General features: G+C 39.1%; 1 protein-coding gene across 1 annotated transcript in view; it reads right to left on the bottom strand.

Annotated features, from left to right (window-relative positions):
- LOC138631132 (xenotropic and polytropic retrovirus receptor 1 homolog) overlaps positions 1-5669 on the bottom strand; it is a 45982-nt gene extending 40313 nt beyond the window's left edge. The window contains exon 1 of the mRNA XM_069715898.1: positions 5192-5669. Coding sequence (XP_069571999.1) covers positions 5192-5260 — 69 coding nt within the window. The 5' untranslated portion in view covers positions 5261-5669. The remainder of the gene's footprint in view (positions 1-5191) is intronic.
- Between the last annotated feature and the right edge of the window lie 13513 nt (positions 5670-19182).

The raw sequence follows: 19182 nt of genomic DNA, 5'->3' as shown, positions 1-19182 counted from the left end.
ACTGTTTGTGTCGAGTTTTAGTTTTACAGTTCACACAAAGTGCCAAATTAATGCGGAATAACACCGCAAAGGTCAAGTGACTCAGCATCTGCCAAACGTCTCACTAACTAACGCCGTGCAGGCTTTGTTCAGATGGAAGCAGGAACCAGTGAGTACGAAGCCTCGACAGCACGGTGAGATGAACAGGAAGTCATTGAGGTTGTCAGGTGGATCCTCCCTTCACCGCCTTTCATCCAGTTCAGCCCACAACACCTCGGGAAGGTTCAACAGCCGTCCTGGTGGCCCAGGTCTACTCCCCTCCATACTCCCACCCTCCACCACAACCCACCCACCACTACTACATCAACCACCACCACCACTACATCCACTACCACCACCACCACCACCACCCTGCTCCACCTGTTTAACATCTAACCTAGTATGTGCAACGTTATCTTTGCTCAAAGCCACAAGACCCTACGTGCTGCACACAACCAGCAATACAGTGAAGTGTGATTGAAGTTTGAATTAATTTGATTTTAATTCATTGTTTTTTGGTTCTTTAACTGTTGTAGTTTAGTAGTTCACATTAATCATCTGATCGCTGTTTGTGTTCGCACGGCTCTCCAGACGATGCAAATGCGACCTGTGGACAAAATTATATTGTTCAATAGTAGTAGTATTTTTCAATATTGTCACCGCAAAAATACCAGTGCGTATCACACTTCATCATGTTGCTCATTGGTCTGGGATTAGAGTCCAAAATATTCACGACACTTCAAATCGTGCTTGTATGTGCACATTTTGTTGAATTCAGAGAAACTGAGAGACGCCGATAATAAAAAGCGTCCGATGGCGTGAGACTGGCGGTGCAGCGGCATCTGACGATCTCGTCAGCGACGTATGACCATCTCCTGTTGCACCGGCAGATATACTGGATCCTAACACCACCTGGGAGGCCACGGTCACACTGTCACTGTCCCCTAAAGTCATTTAATATTCAGATTTTGATTTTGACTCTAACATCCTTGCTGATGTCCCCGAAGCTACTATTAAAGCTAACATAGCTTTAATATTAATGTTAGCCGACCCACCGCAGCCAGTCTGATCAATCGATAACAGAAAGGTGAAGTTAACATGTCAAATCATTTGTGTATTTGTTTGGCATACTGAATTTAACATACATTACATGACATAAAGCTCCATGTTGTGAAACATTAACCAACCAGACATATGGCATCTTATTAAACCTTTACTTAAAAAGCAGACTCTTGATCAGCTGTTTTAGGAAACTACAGACCAATTTCCAACCTGACGTTTATTTCTAAAATCCTTGAAAAAGTTGTTGCAAATCAACTTTTTAATCATTTACAAAGGAATGATCTGTTTGAAGATGTTCAGTCTTTAGAGTTCATCATAGCACAGAAACAGCTCTGGTGAAAGTTACTAACGACCTTTTGTTAGCCTCAGATAATGGACTCATCTCTGTACTTGTTCTTCTGGACCTCAGTGCTGCTTTTGATACGATTGATCATACGATCTTATTACAGAGATTAGAAGACGTTACGAGGATTAAAGGAACTGCATCAGACTGGTTCAAATCCTACTTATCAGATAGATTCCAGTTTGTCCATGTCAACAATGAGTCTTCCAGACAAACAAGAGTTAGTTATGGAGTTCCACAAGGCTCAGTGTTAGGCCCAATACTTTTTACTTTGTACATGCTTCCATTAGGAGATGTCATCAGGAAGCACTGCATCAACTTCCATAGTTATGCAGATGACACTCAGCTATATCTTTCTATAAAACCAGATGAAACTAATCAGTTAGTAAAACTTGAAGCCTGTCTAAAAGACATAAAGTCCTGGATGACCAAAAACTTCCTGCTTCTAAATTCAGACAAAACGGAAGTTATTGTACTTGGTCCTAAACACCTCAGAAACTCTTTCTGTAATCACTTAGTTACTCTGGATGACGTTGTCTTGGCCTCCAGCAAAACTGTGAGGAACCTTGGAGTCATCTTTGATGAGGACTTGTCCTTTAACCACCATATAAAGCAAATCTCCAGAATTGCCTTCTTTCATCTACGTAATATTAATAAAATCAGGAAAATTGTTCCTCAGCATGATGCAGAAAAACTCATTCATGCGTTTGTTACTTCTAGACTAGATTATTGTAATTCCTTGCTGTTAGGATGTCCAAATTACTCATTAAAAACCTGCAGCTGATCCAAAATGCTGCAGCAAGAGTACTGACAGGATTTAGCAAGAGAGATCATATTTCTCCAGTTTTAGCTTCTCTTCATTGGCTTCCTGTTAAATCAAGAATATAATTTAAAATTCTCTTGATAACTTACAAAGCTCTACATGACCAGGCTCCATCATATCTTAGAGATCTTATAGAACCATATAATCCTAGCAGAGCACTTCTCTCTCAGTACGCCGGTGGTCTACTTGTGGTTCCTAGAGTTTACAGACGTAGAATAGGAGGCGGAGCTTCAGTGTTCAGGCTCCTCCCCTGTGGAACCAGCTCCCAGTTTGTGTTGGAGGGGCAGAAACCCTCTCTAGCTTTAAGATTAGACTCAAAACGTTCCTTTTTGATAAAGCCTATAGTTAGGGCTGGCTCAGGTAGACCTGAACCAACCCTTAGTTATGCTGTTATAGGCCGAGGCTGCTGGAGGACCTCGTTACATGCTGAGCTTCTTTTCTTTCCTCCTACTCTTTAACTGACTCATACCTCACCATCCTTTTCTCTCCCATAGTTTCTTATTATTATCTGTTGTCTCCATTCAGTTCCTTCACTCGTGTAGTTTCTGTTCTTTCTTTTCCAGATGTCCCGTCATGGAGCTGCATGTCTCTGCTCTGCGCTTGTCGTCTCCACCAACAGTTCTTCTCTTCTATCTCTATGCTGTCCTTTTCTCTCTCTGCTCTCCTCTCACCCCAACCGATCGAGGCAGATGGCCGCCCAACTCTGATCCTGGTTCTGTTGGAGGTTTCTTCCTGTTAAAGGGAGTTTTTCTTCCCTTTGTTGGAGGTTTTTCTCCCTTAAAGAGGAGTTTTTTCCCTCCTATCTTATGTGGGAATTGTTGAATTGTTGGGTTTCTCTGTATAATATTGTAAAGTCTTGCTGTAAGGACTTTAATGTGTTAAGTGCCATGAAATAACCTTTGTTGTGATTTGGCGCTGTATGAATAAAATTGAATTGAATTTATTATTCACCATAAACACATTGAATAAGTGACTGCTTGCTATCATCGTGGCATAAGTAGCTCTTATACCACAGATATGATTGGTGTTGGGATATTTTCAATGACCTTATTGTCTGAAATGACGATGTATGTATTTATGGTATATTCCTACCAGGAGGAGGCGCTATACACACATTTGGTCATTTTCCCAGCATTCAGCAGCCACTAAACCGGGAACCGTCATATTTTATTAAGACACTGTTGGAAAATTTGCTTCTCCATTTCAATCTCACACATTGTGTTTCATCAAGTGCCCACGATTATACTATAATTGATCCAGCAGCATTATAATTTCATACCACTTCTATTCCAGTGGCATGAGTGACATACCGCTCCGAAGTGGTCTGTCGCTGGATTGACATCAGTAGAAAATGGTTTATAAGACTGGATGACATGAATCTATGTTAGCTCTTATATTTGCTATGAGCAAGGATATCAAGAGTGAGAATATGAAATGACTTCCCTGTCGTCAGGGGACGTGTGACAGTCTGACGTGTGGCAACCACTTTCAGGAAAACTGTATGTACTGGTGGAAGAGAAATGGCAGACCACGAGGGACAGGTAAGTAATCGGCCACTGAAGGGATGGGCATATGCCACCGCACCACCGGTGGCACACCATCAGCCATTTTTCAATCCCAACACTACTTTTGAGAAAACCTCAACCCTACAATTTCAAACTCAGCTCAGCGATTGTTCTGACCAGAAGACAGAGAACAAGAAAGTCAGGTCAAATACATCTAAACAAGTTTTAAGAGGGGAGGAGGATTTTAAACTTATAAGACCTGATTGTTCTGAAAAGTGACTTCCAGTATTTGACTTGTGAAAAATTAGACTTGCAGAGTTTAAAAGGCTGTCCTTGTTCTTCCAGTGTGTCGGATGCATATCATTCATTTTCATGGTGTAGCTGCAGATTGCAGACAGCCTCTCAAAGCTCCTTCAGCCTTCTCAGTCAACACTAGTTTTAGTGCAGCTCGTTTAAACCGAAGCAACGAACACCTACGGCAGAATTCAACCACACAGTGAACACACGTCCTGCAGAACTTGTTGTTACCACAGTTCAACCTGATGACCGTAATAAGGTGAAACTTTCACATCCCCCACATTACTGTACACTGATTAAATGTTGATTGATTGTATTGAAACGAGTCGAGCACACAGAACAGCCGCGTTGCAGCTGTAAATGGCTCTTACTGTGTGGATATAGATTTTGTAGGACTTACATAAGAAGTGCCATTCTCTCCGGATCAGCACCAGGTTTCTGTTGTGTAAAAATACACCGCACCGCAGTCCTAACACAACCTTGACAAGCACATTGAGCTCTCGGGACCGGTGGAAAATACTGTGGCACACAATGCACCATTTTACTAGAATTTGCACATTTTTCATATCATTTGTTTGCATTGTCAGGCCTGTGCACAAATTTAGATACAAGTTGTATTGTGTTATGAGCATTTAAGGATCAAAGATTGCAGATTGAGCTATCAGCACCTCTCTGTCCGCCAGCAGCAGGACCGGCAGCTCGGTCAGCTCTTTATGAGGACAGACGAGGAGTTAACGAGCACAAAGATTAACCAGCTCAATAAATGATCGCTCAGTCAAATGTCTTGTCTCCCAGCAGCTCCAGAGGCCGGCCGACTCCCGGTTTGTCTGCTCTGCCGGTGTTCATACCAGCATGATGCCGCCTGATGTGACGGAGCTGGAACCTGCAGAGCAACAAAACAAACCTAGCTCGTCTAGTTTGCTCGCTAACACTGGGGGGGCTGTTGTTGCTTGATTTGCGGGGCAAGCAGTTCCTCTCTTCCTGTTAAATAACGACGGGGAGAGCGGCAGAGGAGGAAGGCCATCTCTTACATTTGTTCTCAAAATGAATTAACTGGTATGAAAGCGGACAGACATCCGTGTAGTTAGCCTGTCCGCTAGCTGCTGGCTAGCAGGGCTGCAGGTTTATCTGGATGTACCTCACCTCATACTGGATGTACTGCTTCCTCCACTCCGGGGTGATGTGAGCCGAGAGATGCTCCGTGAATTTCATGTTGACAGCTCGGTGCTTTTTCCCTCCACCAGCTTCTGCTGTCACCGGGACCGGAGTCGGTCCAGCTGAGGTTCCCCGCTGCCCCGGTTTCACAAACGTTCACAAGGCGCCTCTCATCCGAAGATTAGATGTTGGTGCTCGGTCACAGACGGAGACAGATGCCCTTTATGTCTCCACGTTCACCGAGCTACCGACCGGCGCACATTTCTGTCCTCGACCAAAGGGCTCATCGAGTTTACATCTTAAGCTAAAAAGAATAATGCTTGAATTTTTTTTAATTTTTTTTTTAATTTTTTTTTTATCTTTAGCGCCAATGTCGCAGAAATAGCGTGAGGTTTGTGGTAAACAGGCTTGCTGTGGAGGCATTAGCTGGGTCTTGCTATCGTCCCCCCTCCTCTCTCTCTGCCGCTCCTCCTCTACCTCTCCCCACCGCCCGCCTCCCGCTGCCTTCATGTGCACTAGGAAATATGATAACCGAGTGTGATGGCCGAAGATACGGCAAAAGCAATAAAAATGACAGAATAAAAATACAGGTAGAAAAGGTATAAATATATATATATTTAAATGCACAGTATGTACAAATAAAATTCAATTTAATTAACAGTGCAACGGTGTTAATGATGATGTAGGGTGGATTTGGCCAGAGGTGAGTTATTGTACAGTCTGATTGCAAAATGTATATATTTATTTATCTATATATAATTGATTTTAATATATTTTTATTATTCATGAGACATCATCTCACCCGGACAATTTACTGGTTGTGTTTAGACTTAACGGTGAGGCTGTAAGACAAAGGAGAGGAATAAGCAGTCACAGCTTATACTCAACACAGACATATATTTATGTCTATGACATTCAACCACGGGAGATGCTGTCATTGAAAGTCTTGCTCTACTTAAACATAACTGTTCTTGTTATTGATCAACCCGCGGCTTTCTGTCTTTCTGTTATCGGTCGACTTTGTTGACTTTCGTTGAATGTTTGGACACAAATTTGATTTAGTTTTTTCCTTTTTGTTGAATGTATCCTGTTTTTGTTTAGTTTTTAAAACATCCTCTGTAGCTCATTCACAGTAAAAAAAAAAAAATCAATAAAAAAATCAATAAAATAAAAAAACTTATGCTAGCATCTATAGTCTTAGTCTACCTTGGATATTTTAGTCATTTACAAATACCTTGATGGTATTTGATGATCACATTAAGGTAGGTAGGTAGGTAGGTAGGTATATACTTTATTAATCCCCAAGGGGAAAACATTTTCGCCACAGCAGCATACATACAGAAGCAATAATAGAAACAATAGAATAAAATAATAGAATAGAATAATATAATAGAAAAGCAATAAAATAAAATAGCAGTCAATAGCAGTAAAAAATATAAATATAAAATATAAAATGCACAGTATATACAGTATATATACAGTACATTATATATATATTATATACAACAAACCAATAAACACAGTCAACATATATACATACAGTACAGTATATATCTATATATATAATATGCAAGCAACCAAGAAACACAGTCAACAGTGTTATTGTACTGTGATGGATTTTGCCAGAGGTGAGTTATTGTACAGTCTTATTGCAGTGGGCAGGAATGATCTCCTGTATCTGTCCTTGTGACGGCGGAGCTGGAGGAATCTGTTAGAGAAAGTGCTCCGCTGTCCCTGCAGCAGGTGGTGGAGAGGGTGGACAGGATTATCCAAGATGGACAATAGTTTGTTCAGCGTCCTCCTCTCCACCACCTTTTCCAGACTATCTAGTTTGTAGCCGATGATGGAGCCGTATAATATAAATATATAATATAAATAATAAATATATAATATAAATATATATTATATATAGTATAAAGCCATATAATAATATCATATTAACTGATTATTGAAACAGACCTTTATATCATACTGCTCGATCCTGTGTCTCCAAGATTCCTTTTACTTTTATCTCTTCAATGCTGTTTTCCTCTCAACTGTGTTTTGACTTTGCATTTCGGTAAAAAAAAAAAAAAAAAGACAAGTTGTCTTCCAAATGGGTTCCGATGACACCTGAATGCCACACGTGTGACGTCAGCAGACACTTATGGGGGAAGGGTGACGTAGATGTAGATTGTCATTTTAGCGAAGGAGAAAAATCAGGTGGAAAGTTTCCATCACCTATGCTCAGTGTGTTTCTGCCTGACTTCACGGGTGCAGCTAAAATCAAAAAATAAACATATGGAAATAATGTAATAATAATGTAAACCTATAATTACAGTAATCTCAATATGCTTCTATGATCAAGGCTGTACTTCTTGTGCAACGTTTGGAAATATAACAGCAAGAAACAATTAACATCTGAAAGGAAATGTCTGGGATACTATCAGTTGCATACATTAAAACAGTCTAAAAAAAAATGCCCACTGTAAAGGGAATTATGAAAAATTAAAACTGAACCACAAGGGGGGGAAATACTACCAATCAGCTAGTTTTATAGCCTTCCCGAGGTTTAACGCTGTTGGTTGCTCTCTTTTTAAAGATTTAAAGTCTCTGACTATACAAAACTCTAATACTGCTTGTTCCAGATATAACAGGCATATTAACAAAACTGCAGTAAGATTTACATGTGAAACTCCCACACTCCTATCATATTACTATTCCAGTGAAGACCTGTCTTCAACAAGCCACTATAAATAAATGCACTATATGTCATTTTTGTATTGCTTCTGGTTGAGTTTGAAATAAATTGTGGGACAATGTTGGTAACCACATCTTTCTGTCTTTATCACAATCTGAATCAGTCTCAGTCTGTTACACCAGCAAACAATTTTGGGTCCAGAAAATGATAATTAGCGAAAAATAAATAAATATTTATAGCTGTAAACAAGGAGTACCAAACTGTCATGATAATAATTTTGATTAGTTTTCTTTAAATAGCTATATAGAACAATGCAACCAACATTATGACATAACATGGTCCCACGCAGACATGTCATCCTTTAGTTTTACTTAAACTGATAATACTGATGTTGTTTACATTGTCTGTTTTGACATGCAAGTCAATATAACGTGAGTTTTTTGTTGTTAAAGACTAATAGTGCCCTCGGGTGTTTGAAAAAGGCATTGCATCCTAACAGGCTTAAAGGCTCTTTACCCCAAACTGTGTACCAAAAATTTAAGTTATATAACCTTAATTTTTGCTACATGAGGCAAATTTTTAATCGTTGTCATTGACACTGTCCAAAGCATCAGAAATCATTTAATCCACTGTTTCTACATAAGAGATGCAAAGAAAACACATACAAACAACAAAAAAACTCCTGTTGATTTTTTCTTGATCATCTTTGTTGTTACCTAATACATGTAAATTTATGCTTAAAATAATAATAAAACAATAAAATCACTTGCATTTCTAGTTTTTATTTTATCTTTTTTTTCTGTAAGATTAAATTCAGCCACTGCTTTTGTTTGTGATTCACCAAAGTCAATTACCCAGATGTTGGAGCATCAAACTGCTTCTTTTTTTTTTTAACCAACTTTCACATGCCATTAAGAAACAACACATTTATGGCATCATTTTGTTTAAATAGGAAGTTAAAATACCAAAGTCAGATTTGAATCTTGGCTCAGTTTTGACCTAATATGTTGTCAGGGGCTACGTGGCATTTGCTGTGCACACTGACTTCTCCCAGACGCTCCGGTTAGCTTTGCTGCACCTGTTAAGACAGGACGAAGGACACCTTTATCATTCTTATTACATCATAGATACACTTATGTTCAGTGTATTCCAAGGTCATCTACAGTGAGTGAAAACACCTGGTGTGGGTGTGCAGGGCCTTTAATGGTTAACTATCCTATTTCTCATGAATGGCAGTTTGCTGTCTCAATACTTTTTGTTTTCCTTAATTTTTCTGTTAATCCTTTCTTTTAATGTATGTTGTTCCAGTGATATTAAATATATCTAAGGAAAATATAGTTTTTTCTGTTGATTGTAGTATAATTACTGTAGCAGTAACAGGTACAGTATGTGTCAGTGTGCGTTGTGCCCAGTGATTGTGCGAGTAGTCATGCAACTTCCCATTTTCATCCCAAATCTTTTAAACACAAACCACATTTGAAGTTTGACCATGTGTCATGTATTTCTTACATATTGTTTAAGCGTGCAGATCCGCAGACAAACTGCTGTGTTTCATGTGTTGATCCATTTAAAAAAAAAAAAAAGCCTTTGTGAATCTCTGTGAGCCTGTTGTACCACCTGCAGGTCAACCACCATCCACATATCATTTATATTTATGTGGCACCGCCTTTAAGTTTACCACTTGTCTTTGTACAGACTCTGACCTGTGTGCAATCGATGTTACAAACCTATTGTACCAGCTGTATGGACTGAACAGAGGATTTATCATTTTAAACATGTTTTTGTAGACTGACTAAACTACACTGCAACAATTTCACACACTTTCTGACCATTTTTGGGTGATGTATTAAGATCCTTTAGTTCCCAGTCTAAATCATCTGAAAGTAAAGTCACTGAACTCTCAAAATAAAATCAGGGCTCAAGAGATGAAACAACAACATCTATATTTAATTGTTATATTTGAGTATCACATTATTAATCACATGTAAATAAATGTGATTTGCCTCTAAACAGGGTCATTTGTGGCACACTCAGCTCTACAGATTATACTGTATGATGAAGCAACTCGCTGTAATGGAGAGGCTGCCTGCTACTACTATGATTATGGATTTGGTGTCACTGATTCATTGTTATAAGGCTGTTAGTTACCTTTTAATTTACAGTTTGGATTATTAGGCAAAAGTAAATGTCAATATGTGTTTTTTGTTACTTTATCGGGATTGAGATTTAGATTGTAGATCTTAGAGACTTTGTTTTTGTAAAAGAGAATCATATCTCACACATTAAGACACAGTGTGCTGGCTGCAGTTGCTTCATCATTTTGTTACACAATATATAATTCAAAATGTTTTCTGGTTGACTCTGAGGGATTAAAATGACACGCCTTGATTTTAAAAATACATCTGGGCATGTCATTGGATCAATGGGATGAAAACAATGTGAGATTACATAATCGGTGTGCGTTTGTGTGAGTGTGTTTGTAAATGTGTGTGCTTGGTTGGAGCTGAGTAGGTGTGTGTGTACGTGGATGTGTGCATGAAACACAACTCCAAACAAGATTATTTTGGAATGGAGCCCAAACCTTTATGAAGTACAAAGAGCGGCTGACTCTGTGACCGCCTGTGGAAACATTCAGAGAAGCAGCAGGACTAAATGTAGAGCGATCGTTACTGCATTACTGGGGATTAACAGGCAGCCGGAGTCAGATTAAACTGGCTCCTCTTTTATAACGAGGTTGTTTAGATGTAAACAAGCTTGTGCCTGCAGTTTAAAAGAAGCAGTTAATACTGTTTTAGAGTTATTTCCGGCAATCCCAGAAATATTTTCAGACTGTTGTCAGAGGCAGTCCTGTGAGAGCCAAAAGCCTGCTTCATTAGTGTTTCCAATACTCATCCATGTTGCACAAATCTGTTTCCCACCTATTTAAAACAGCCAACTGGAATCCAAATTCTAGGTCAATTGATGTTGAACTGTTCAGCCCATATGTTGCACTAACTTGAAATAATTCCAACAGTTTTGTTGCACAACATAGGTATGATGGTATATGATGGTCAAAGCTGATTGGTTAAAGGCTGCTCCAATCATTTTCAAATTAAAACCAAAGTCTAGTGCCATTTTAGGATGTAACGACTACAAATAATCCTCAAAGGAGCATGACCAGAACCACACATCCACGCAGGAAATTTAGGTCTGGGAACATTATATATTACATAATAAGACCTGGATGTAGTCAAAGACCCCAGTTGTAAAACATGGTTTAGATATAATGGATTATAATGCTCTATACCTGTGTTGGTCCTAAATCTCCTGTTGGTCTGTAAGGATTTCATATTTGAGTTTTTTACGTGATTTAAGCGGCCTTTGATGAACACAAGAGAAATGGTGATGATAACATGTCAAGAAAGAACTGAAAGGGATTAATTTTTTTTATTTTTTTATTAATTTAAAGAAGATTCTCAAATATGGCAGAGGGGACAAAGCAGTGATGCTGAACAAATAGAATTCAAGTGTTTGCATTGTACTTAAGTAAAGAAGTATTAGAAACAAAACACACTTACCAAAAGCACATACTACAGTAGAAATAGGGAAAATAAAACAATTCAGAATAATGTGGATTATTGGATTATAATTATTGACACATTAACCCTTTCCACGCTGGAGGTCCCTGTACTGGGATTAGGTTGTTATTATAACACAACCTTCCACCATGTTTGAACGGTTGGCACTTTCAGTGAAGAGGCTGCCTGATAATGTACAGCTAAAAGGCATGAAGCATTTGTTGTGCTTAATTTATGTTGCATCAATTTTGAGTTGCAGCTGAGAAATTGTATTACGGATTGAATAACATCAGTGTCACTGAATCATTGTTATAAGGCTTTTATTTACTCTTTAATTTACAGTTTAGATTAGGAGTAAATAAGAATTGGAGCTGTCAAATCTCATTGTGGCTTGGTGATAAAATTAAATAGTTATTGTATTTCAAAATTCTCCCAAGGGTCTTTTCCATGAACCCCAAAGTTGGTAATTTTGGTGTTACAGTTATTGAACTGAACTGGATTTAGGGATATTTTTTCAAGGTGAAATTTCATAAAGCCAGATGTTTAAGGGATTCATATTTAGTTTGTATCTATTTATCCAACAAACAGCAGACATAAATCACTCTGTAGGATCATTACTGTGGAGTTGTGTTGTCTGTGAATGACATTTTTGCAAAGAAAAGAAATAGGCTACATCTTAAAAAAGAAATATTTCTTTGTAGCCCTTTTTTTTAATTTTGTCCTCAAATGTGTCTTTTGAGGGAAAGCAAAGAATTTTCACTTCAGAATTACAAATTCAGTTTGAATAATTTAAAGAAAAAAATAACAAAAAAGTACAATTATTGTTATATACATCTTGCAAAACCAAAAACAATGAATGCCAACTTCCTGCTGATGACGTTCACCTCAGCTAAGGAAATCACAAACCGAGAATGTACTTTACTCTGTACTGTATAGCTGCTTTATATATAGTCAGCAGATTGCAGCAGCTGTGGAGCAGTGAGACTCCTCTCTTGGCATTCACCGCGTGCCTTAATTGACTGATTTTAAATCAAGGTCCACTGTGAACACTGAAAGAGCAAGCCAAGACTCACAGAGAGACATTTTCTTCTTCCTAACATAATTGTCATTTGTGGATTAAAATGAAAGTGCAGAGCATCCATTTTTCTTTCAATTTTAAAGCAGCAGTGTGTCTCTGTAATTGTGTTAAACCTGTTACAGCTGCCTCAGCAGGGTCTAAAAGAAATCCTCAAATATGAATAACATCAAAAACATTTTTTGTATGGACGATTCGAAAACTCACTGCTATGCTGACGACATTATAAAGGTCACACATTTAGGTTGCCTACTGCTCATTTTCCTTTCACTCCATTATTTCAGGCATACCCGCTGTTGACACCTGGCCGCCCCAACACACAGCCTTCAACAGAGCACGCATTATATTCCATCTTTTCCTTTTCATGACATGTCAAGGGCACATCAAGCAGGCAGCCATTAAAGAGTGCAGCCCGGGATGCGGGGCTGTGAGAGGGGCTGGGACCAGGTTCGGTGGAACCGGGACCATCGGAATCACTTTCTGATGATGATGATGACGAGACTTTTGTGCAGACTGTGGTAAAAGGGTGTTGTTGTTTTTTCTGTGTAGGAATCCCGCGTGCCAAAGAGTGACATTGTCATTCTCCTGATGAAAAATTATGATATTAAAACATGAAATAACACGAGCACTACAACAGACCGCAGATAGAAGGGAAAATAAAAACCTCATCATATTGAAGGCGCAATAACGTGACATGCACATACACACACAAAATGTCCCTCTTGGAGTGTTATAGAAGAGTGATTTTTCATCAGGCTTTACACCCCCCTCCGACATTAAATGGAGCAGATTATTAAGTATGTAGGCCGGACCATGCAACATTAGCCTATATACTCCACCAAGGCCTGAACCACCGCATTCTGCTACACAATAATACAAAATATGAACTATGAGAAAACGGAGTAATGAAATATAAACATGTGCCTTTTCAATAGGAATAAGACATTTTCAACACAAAGGCAGCCTCGTATCAAGAGCTAGCGCTGAAAATTTTAGAATGAATTTCCTAAATATGCGTCGATATCTTGCTCGCCTCCTTGTCGCATTATCTCCTCCAGGATCCATCCCGAAGCCCTCACATCCTCCCTCTCCTCCTCTCCTCTCTATTCCACATCCTTTCATGCAGGACAAAAAATAAATCAGAGGAAGAAAATTAAATCAAAAGAAATCGGAGTCCATGTCGATGAGGCGCACAGTCTCTTTCCAGTCTCCTCTTCTCACTCCCTGGATAGCAAAAAAAATTATCTTGGATAATAATTGGTTTTAATATTCAAGACGGATTTGTTAAATGAACACAAAGTGTTTGGATTCATCCTCCCGGACGGTACGGACGGACGGGCGGGCGGGCGATGGCTTACGCGCAGCAGAAGGCTTCCACCGGCTGGGGCGGGGTGACGTCACCATTCAGACAGATGCTCTCCTCTCATCCCCCACCACCATCCCTCCCCCTCCTTTGCCCTTGAGACCGGGGCTCATGCACAGCTGATGCTGCCATTTGGGTCTGTCACTTTGCCCGATTTCCCATCTTACAGCGGCTTTAACAGCGCAGGGAGCGTAAGGAAGAAAACACAGTAATATCATGCTATTCAAAAATCATATTCAAACTTAAGGCATCCGTTGGAAAATGACAAAATATCATAAAATAAGATGAAAGTTAAAGGTTGTTTGTGTGATAATGGCTTTACAATGAGAACAACAGTGACACAAAATGACACAATTTTGATGAGCCATTTCAAATATTTGCAAAGCGCAACGTACCCATAATACATTAAATACAAAAAATACACAATGCACTTGAACTTAATATGTTTGCATCAATGTGGCTGCATGATAAAATAATGTGTCCCAAATAAAAAATGATTGTGCAGCCACCCAATGAGTCCCCTTTTGTTTGATTTCATGTAAAGACCATTATACTTGCTTAGAGTTTGTTTTTTTTGTTTTTTAAAGAAATGCAAACATCTCTGGGACTCTTTGAGCTAAATGCTGCAATTGGCACAACTAGTGTTAAATACAAAGCGCTTTAGGTTTGATTTCAAGGTTTGATGGAACGTCATTATTTTTTGCTGATATTTGCAAAAGTCAAAGAAGTCAGAGGATCACTAAATTTAAAAAGATTGTGCTGTGGAGATCATGAACGTCTGTACACAATTTCATTCATTATTTTTGTAGTTCTGTTTGTTATTGACAATTAATTTTTAAACTGTGGTAATCTATTTGTTCTTGTAATGATTAATGATCAATATTACTAACGGCAACATCACATTACCTGAGCAGCAACATATTCCAGGGAGGTCACCAGGACTCTGCCTGGAGAAAAGTTGTTTGAGCTTTGACTCGGACTTTGACTAACTTGCTTTTCTTTTGGACAAATTCACTAAAATGAAGAGAAAAAAAAAATCGCTTGATTTTGATTAAAGGTTTAAGTCAAAGGTTTCATCAACACCTGCATTTATTTGTGCAGCTCAGCCTGCAGCTGTATAATGTCTCCTGTATCTCTAAAGGAGATTTTGCAAATCTGACAAAACAAACCTGATGATGTGATCTGGGTTATTCTGGCTTGAGATTGCAGCTTTTGTAAAAGGTTGAAAGAGGCGGGCGTGGTACAACACTGACATGCACTGTGATGCCTAAAGGAGCCAATGCTTTTAGAGTTTGAGTTGGCCGATGGCCGGTACTGCACTGCTTTTGACCATTCTCTTAACTCCTGTACTTGGACTTTATCCCAATATGATCTGATTTAAGACCTGGACTTGATGTGAGTTGGATATGAATTTGACAAAAATCATGAACCCTTTTGGTACAGAAATAGCAGCCTGGCACTTTTACTCTTTGCTCTGAAATGAGACCGTTGTCATGTCACCTACTCATCTAGTGCACTGAAGTGGTGTCAGAAATCTAAAAACCTGGATAAATAAAACCAAAACTACGGGTTTACTGATGCCACCATCCTTCCTGTGAGATTGGGATGCTTTACATGATAGAAATATAATTCGCTGCCTAATATGCTGCTGCTCCTGCATGTGCCACCAAGGCATGGACTCTACAAGACCTCTGGAAATGACCTGAGGTTTCTATCACCAAGATGTTAGACAAAGATCCTTTACTTCCTGTGAACTGGGTTGTAGAGTTGTTGTGGATCAGACTTGCTCCAGCAGATCCCCGACACTCTGTTTGCTCGTTTATGGTTCGTCCCTCCTTGGGCCACTGTCAGTATCAAACCTGTCCATTCCTGAGATGCATTGGCCAAATCACCTGACCATAAATGTTTGGACCTTGTCAAAGTCCCTCAGGTCTTCATACCTCTTCCTTTCTTTTGCATCCATATTTGTTTACCACAAGAACTGACTGTTTCATCGCACAATATATCCCAGATCTCACGGCAAAACCTGAATTAGACATGCTATGGCCAGTGTAGGCGTGACAGTTACACGTTTTGAAAGCGTGAAACTTACATGCATGTAAATATCATGTGACGCGGGATCATGTGACCCATGTCGGCAACAGAGGCAACAAAGTACATTTTTTTGGCAGTATTACGAGGTAGGAGGGGCAGCTTGGTGGCATTAGTCACAGACTGCTTGATTTGTTTCCTAACCTCAACGATGTTTTGTTACCTAACCCAAACCATGTGCTTATTTAGTTTCCCCAGCTGTGTTTTTGCTATCAGTGTCATTTTCCTGTAAGTCACATGGCTGTACACATCCAGTAGGTTTCATTTTCGTCCACTACAGGAAAACGTGTAACTGTCACGCTGAGACAGACCAGGGTGTGTCTATTTCACGTTTTGTTGTGATACCAGGTTGCATATTCCCTTGTTACCAGATAATCATGAGAGGTTGTAATGCTTTAAATCTTTCACCTTTTTCTGCCTTTTGGATCATTCTTCACAGAGGATCCAAATTACAGAACAGAAACCAGCTGCTACAACGACATTGTCAAGATTTCTTCTCCACATGTGCCTCCTCTTTTTCTACATGGTGAGTGTGTCACTGTCCTTCCACTCTTGAGGACGTTTTGCTGGATCTCGAGAATGAAAGTGATTTTCTGTAAGAAATTGCAGCAGAAATTGCTTCAGGAACTGAACTATCCAGCCTGCTGTGAGTGAAAGCAGCCTTTGAGAGCTCTGATGCTTCATGAAATGACTGAAGGAGTCTGACTGGGAGTCTGTCCAGCACTGACACGATTCTCTGATTGAGGACTGTATCACAGTGATGAAGCCATCATTTAAACCTGGTGTGCTTCCTTTCATTTTAGCACACAGCTTCAGGTGTGTGCTAAACGTTCTGTTCATGCTGAAACTTGGTGCTACGTCATGTTCTCTAAATGAAATCAATAACAATTTAATCCCGGCAAAAGAGGAGCAGATTGGAAAGTTCATTGACACTTCAAGTGTTTTCACTCTCAGATGTGTTACATTCATCAGAGGGAAGACAGAGCAGCGACTCTGACCACATGCAGCTATCTTTCCCTCTTCATGTCCGGTCTTTTCATCTTTACTTGTTTAAGTCACTCTTTTCCTCATCATCCTTTCTATGTAATAACGAACTTGTCTATTCATTAACATGTAATTGTTGATTAAACTGACGTCCATCGAAATAACGAATCTGTTCATCTTTGAACGAGTCAGGTTAAAAATGGACTTAAGGGGTGGAAACCATGTATAACAGATATTGTAATTAGGTATTTTTCAGGTTGTGATTGATTTTTCTTAAAAACACAAGATTAGCACAGAAAAAAAAAATCATGTTAAAAATAAAGCCACACTCTTTTTGGCTTGTAACTTATCAGAAAAATATCAACGTCTATTCAGAGCCCCTGTCAAGATTCAAATGGTGTTGTTTCTCGCATGCTTTCATTCAACAACAGTCGGCAAAGAAAGGTAAAAGTATCCAATATTTCACAAAACAGCTGAGTAGAGAAAAGTAAAAAAACATTTTTAAACTACACCCATTTAGCATTGCAACAACATCGTTGGACTCATGATGCCGTATTTAAAAAGAATAAAAAGAATGATTGCTTGTCCTCTTCAGAAACCTACATTTCCATTCAATTTTATTCATGTATTTATAGCACTTAACATAGTAACTTTGAGTGTACAACATTAGAGAGGTATCCAATAAGTCAACAATTCCCATGTGAGCAATAACTGGAAGGAAAAACTCCTTTTTAACAGGAAGAAAACCTCCAATAAAACCAGGCTCAGAGCTTTGTAGAGGTAGAAAAGAAGAGGCAGGTTGGTGGGGGCAGTAGAAACATTAAGCTCTGGAGCCCAGAGATAAAGCAGGTCAAGCCCTAATACCCTCATTATTACTGTGTTTGAGCAGTAATACATGTGGTTTCTTGGGACAGTTGTCCTCTTTGCCTGATCGGTAAACCAACCAACTGCGTCCCTCTACACCAGATTAGGATTATAATTTTGTGAGATATAGAGGTCATTTATAAGATATCAATCATCATGTTTCAGTTAAACAAGTAGAACACTTTCATTCAGACTCACTGGGAAAGAACAGCAGATAGAGCAGACGTCATAATGTGAATGAACACATGGGGGCAGTCTCTCATTGAAGGACCAACCTCCAAATCATTATAACACTCCCTCCAATCCTGGAACAGAAGTGTGACTATTAATAGTGTTACAATTCACCTCTGAAGTTTAACATGTATAAATTAAAATGTTGTACTTTGGTGATACGAATGACTTTTGATGCATTTATTATTACAACATCCATTTATTGTTTTTTTTCTTTTTTGATGATAAACCATTACAAGGATGGTTTATCTTGTGATTCAGTCCACGTTCCTGGTGCAGGTGTCCTCGACTGTGACCCTACTCATTCCCTCCCTTCTGTTAATCTGATGTCTAATTGGCTAACTGGGGCAGGTGAAGCTAAAACCAGGAATAGGACTACATCCCGTACACAAAGATGTGTGTGTGTTAGAGGTCAGACAGAGTGTGAGGTCAGGACAACATTACCAAGATAAAGGAAAGATTTAGACAATGTCGGCATCTACTCACAACACAGATGAACATTTTACTTGCGTGTTGCTCTACTTAAAGAGAAATACAAATATTTAAACTCTGTCAAATAAAATGGACTTTGAACCACTTGCATTTATCAAAGAAGTTTTACTTTTGGTAGATTGTAAGTGACAGAAGGAGCACTGAAGCTCTATATCTTGACTTGAAACCATCAGAATCTCACCAGTTCCTTAAAAAAAAAGTAGTACTGATGGGAATTAATTTCTCAAGAGCCAGAGTAAAATGAGTGAAGTGGAGAAACATGGTACTGAAATGGGTTTTGGTTTTATGGAAGCCATCTGTCTCTTGGGACTTGAACTGACAAACGCTTGAGTGTTCAATTCAATTCAATTTCAATTTTATTTGTACAGCACCAAATCACAAGATAAGTCATCTCTGGGCACTAGTAAGGTCCAGATGTTACAACATTGTAGAGAGATGCCAACAATTCACTAAATCTCAGATCAGCGACAGTGTGGAGGACTACCGCATATTAATCACGGTAAAACGGGAAATAGACACACTTTGGCCTGTCTAGGCGTGACAGTTACACATTTTCCTGTTGTGGAAGATTATGAAACTTACTACATGCTGAGAGCCATGTGATTTACAGGAAAATGAAACTTATTGCTAAAACACGTGGTT

The sequence above is a fragment of the Brachyistius frenatus genome, unplaced genomic scaffold, assembly GCF_029030835.1.
Source record: "Brachyistius frenatus isolate BFR_SWC_R1_liver_20210118 unplaced genomic scaffold, ASM2903083v1 Contig_149, whole genome shotgun sequence".
Lineage (NCBI taxonomy): Eukaryota > Metazoa > Chordata > Actinopteri > Embiotocidae > Brachyistius > Brachyistius frenatus.
This window is presented reverse-complemented; position numbering and strand designations above follow the sequence as displayed.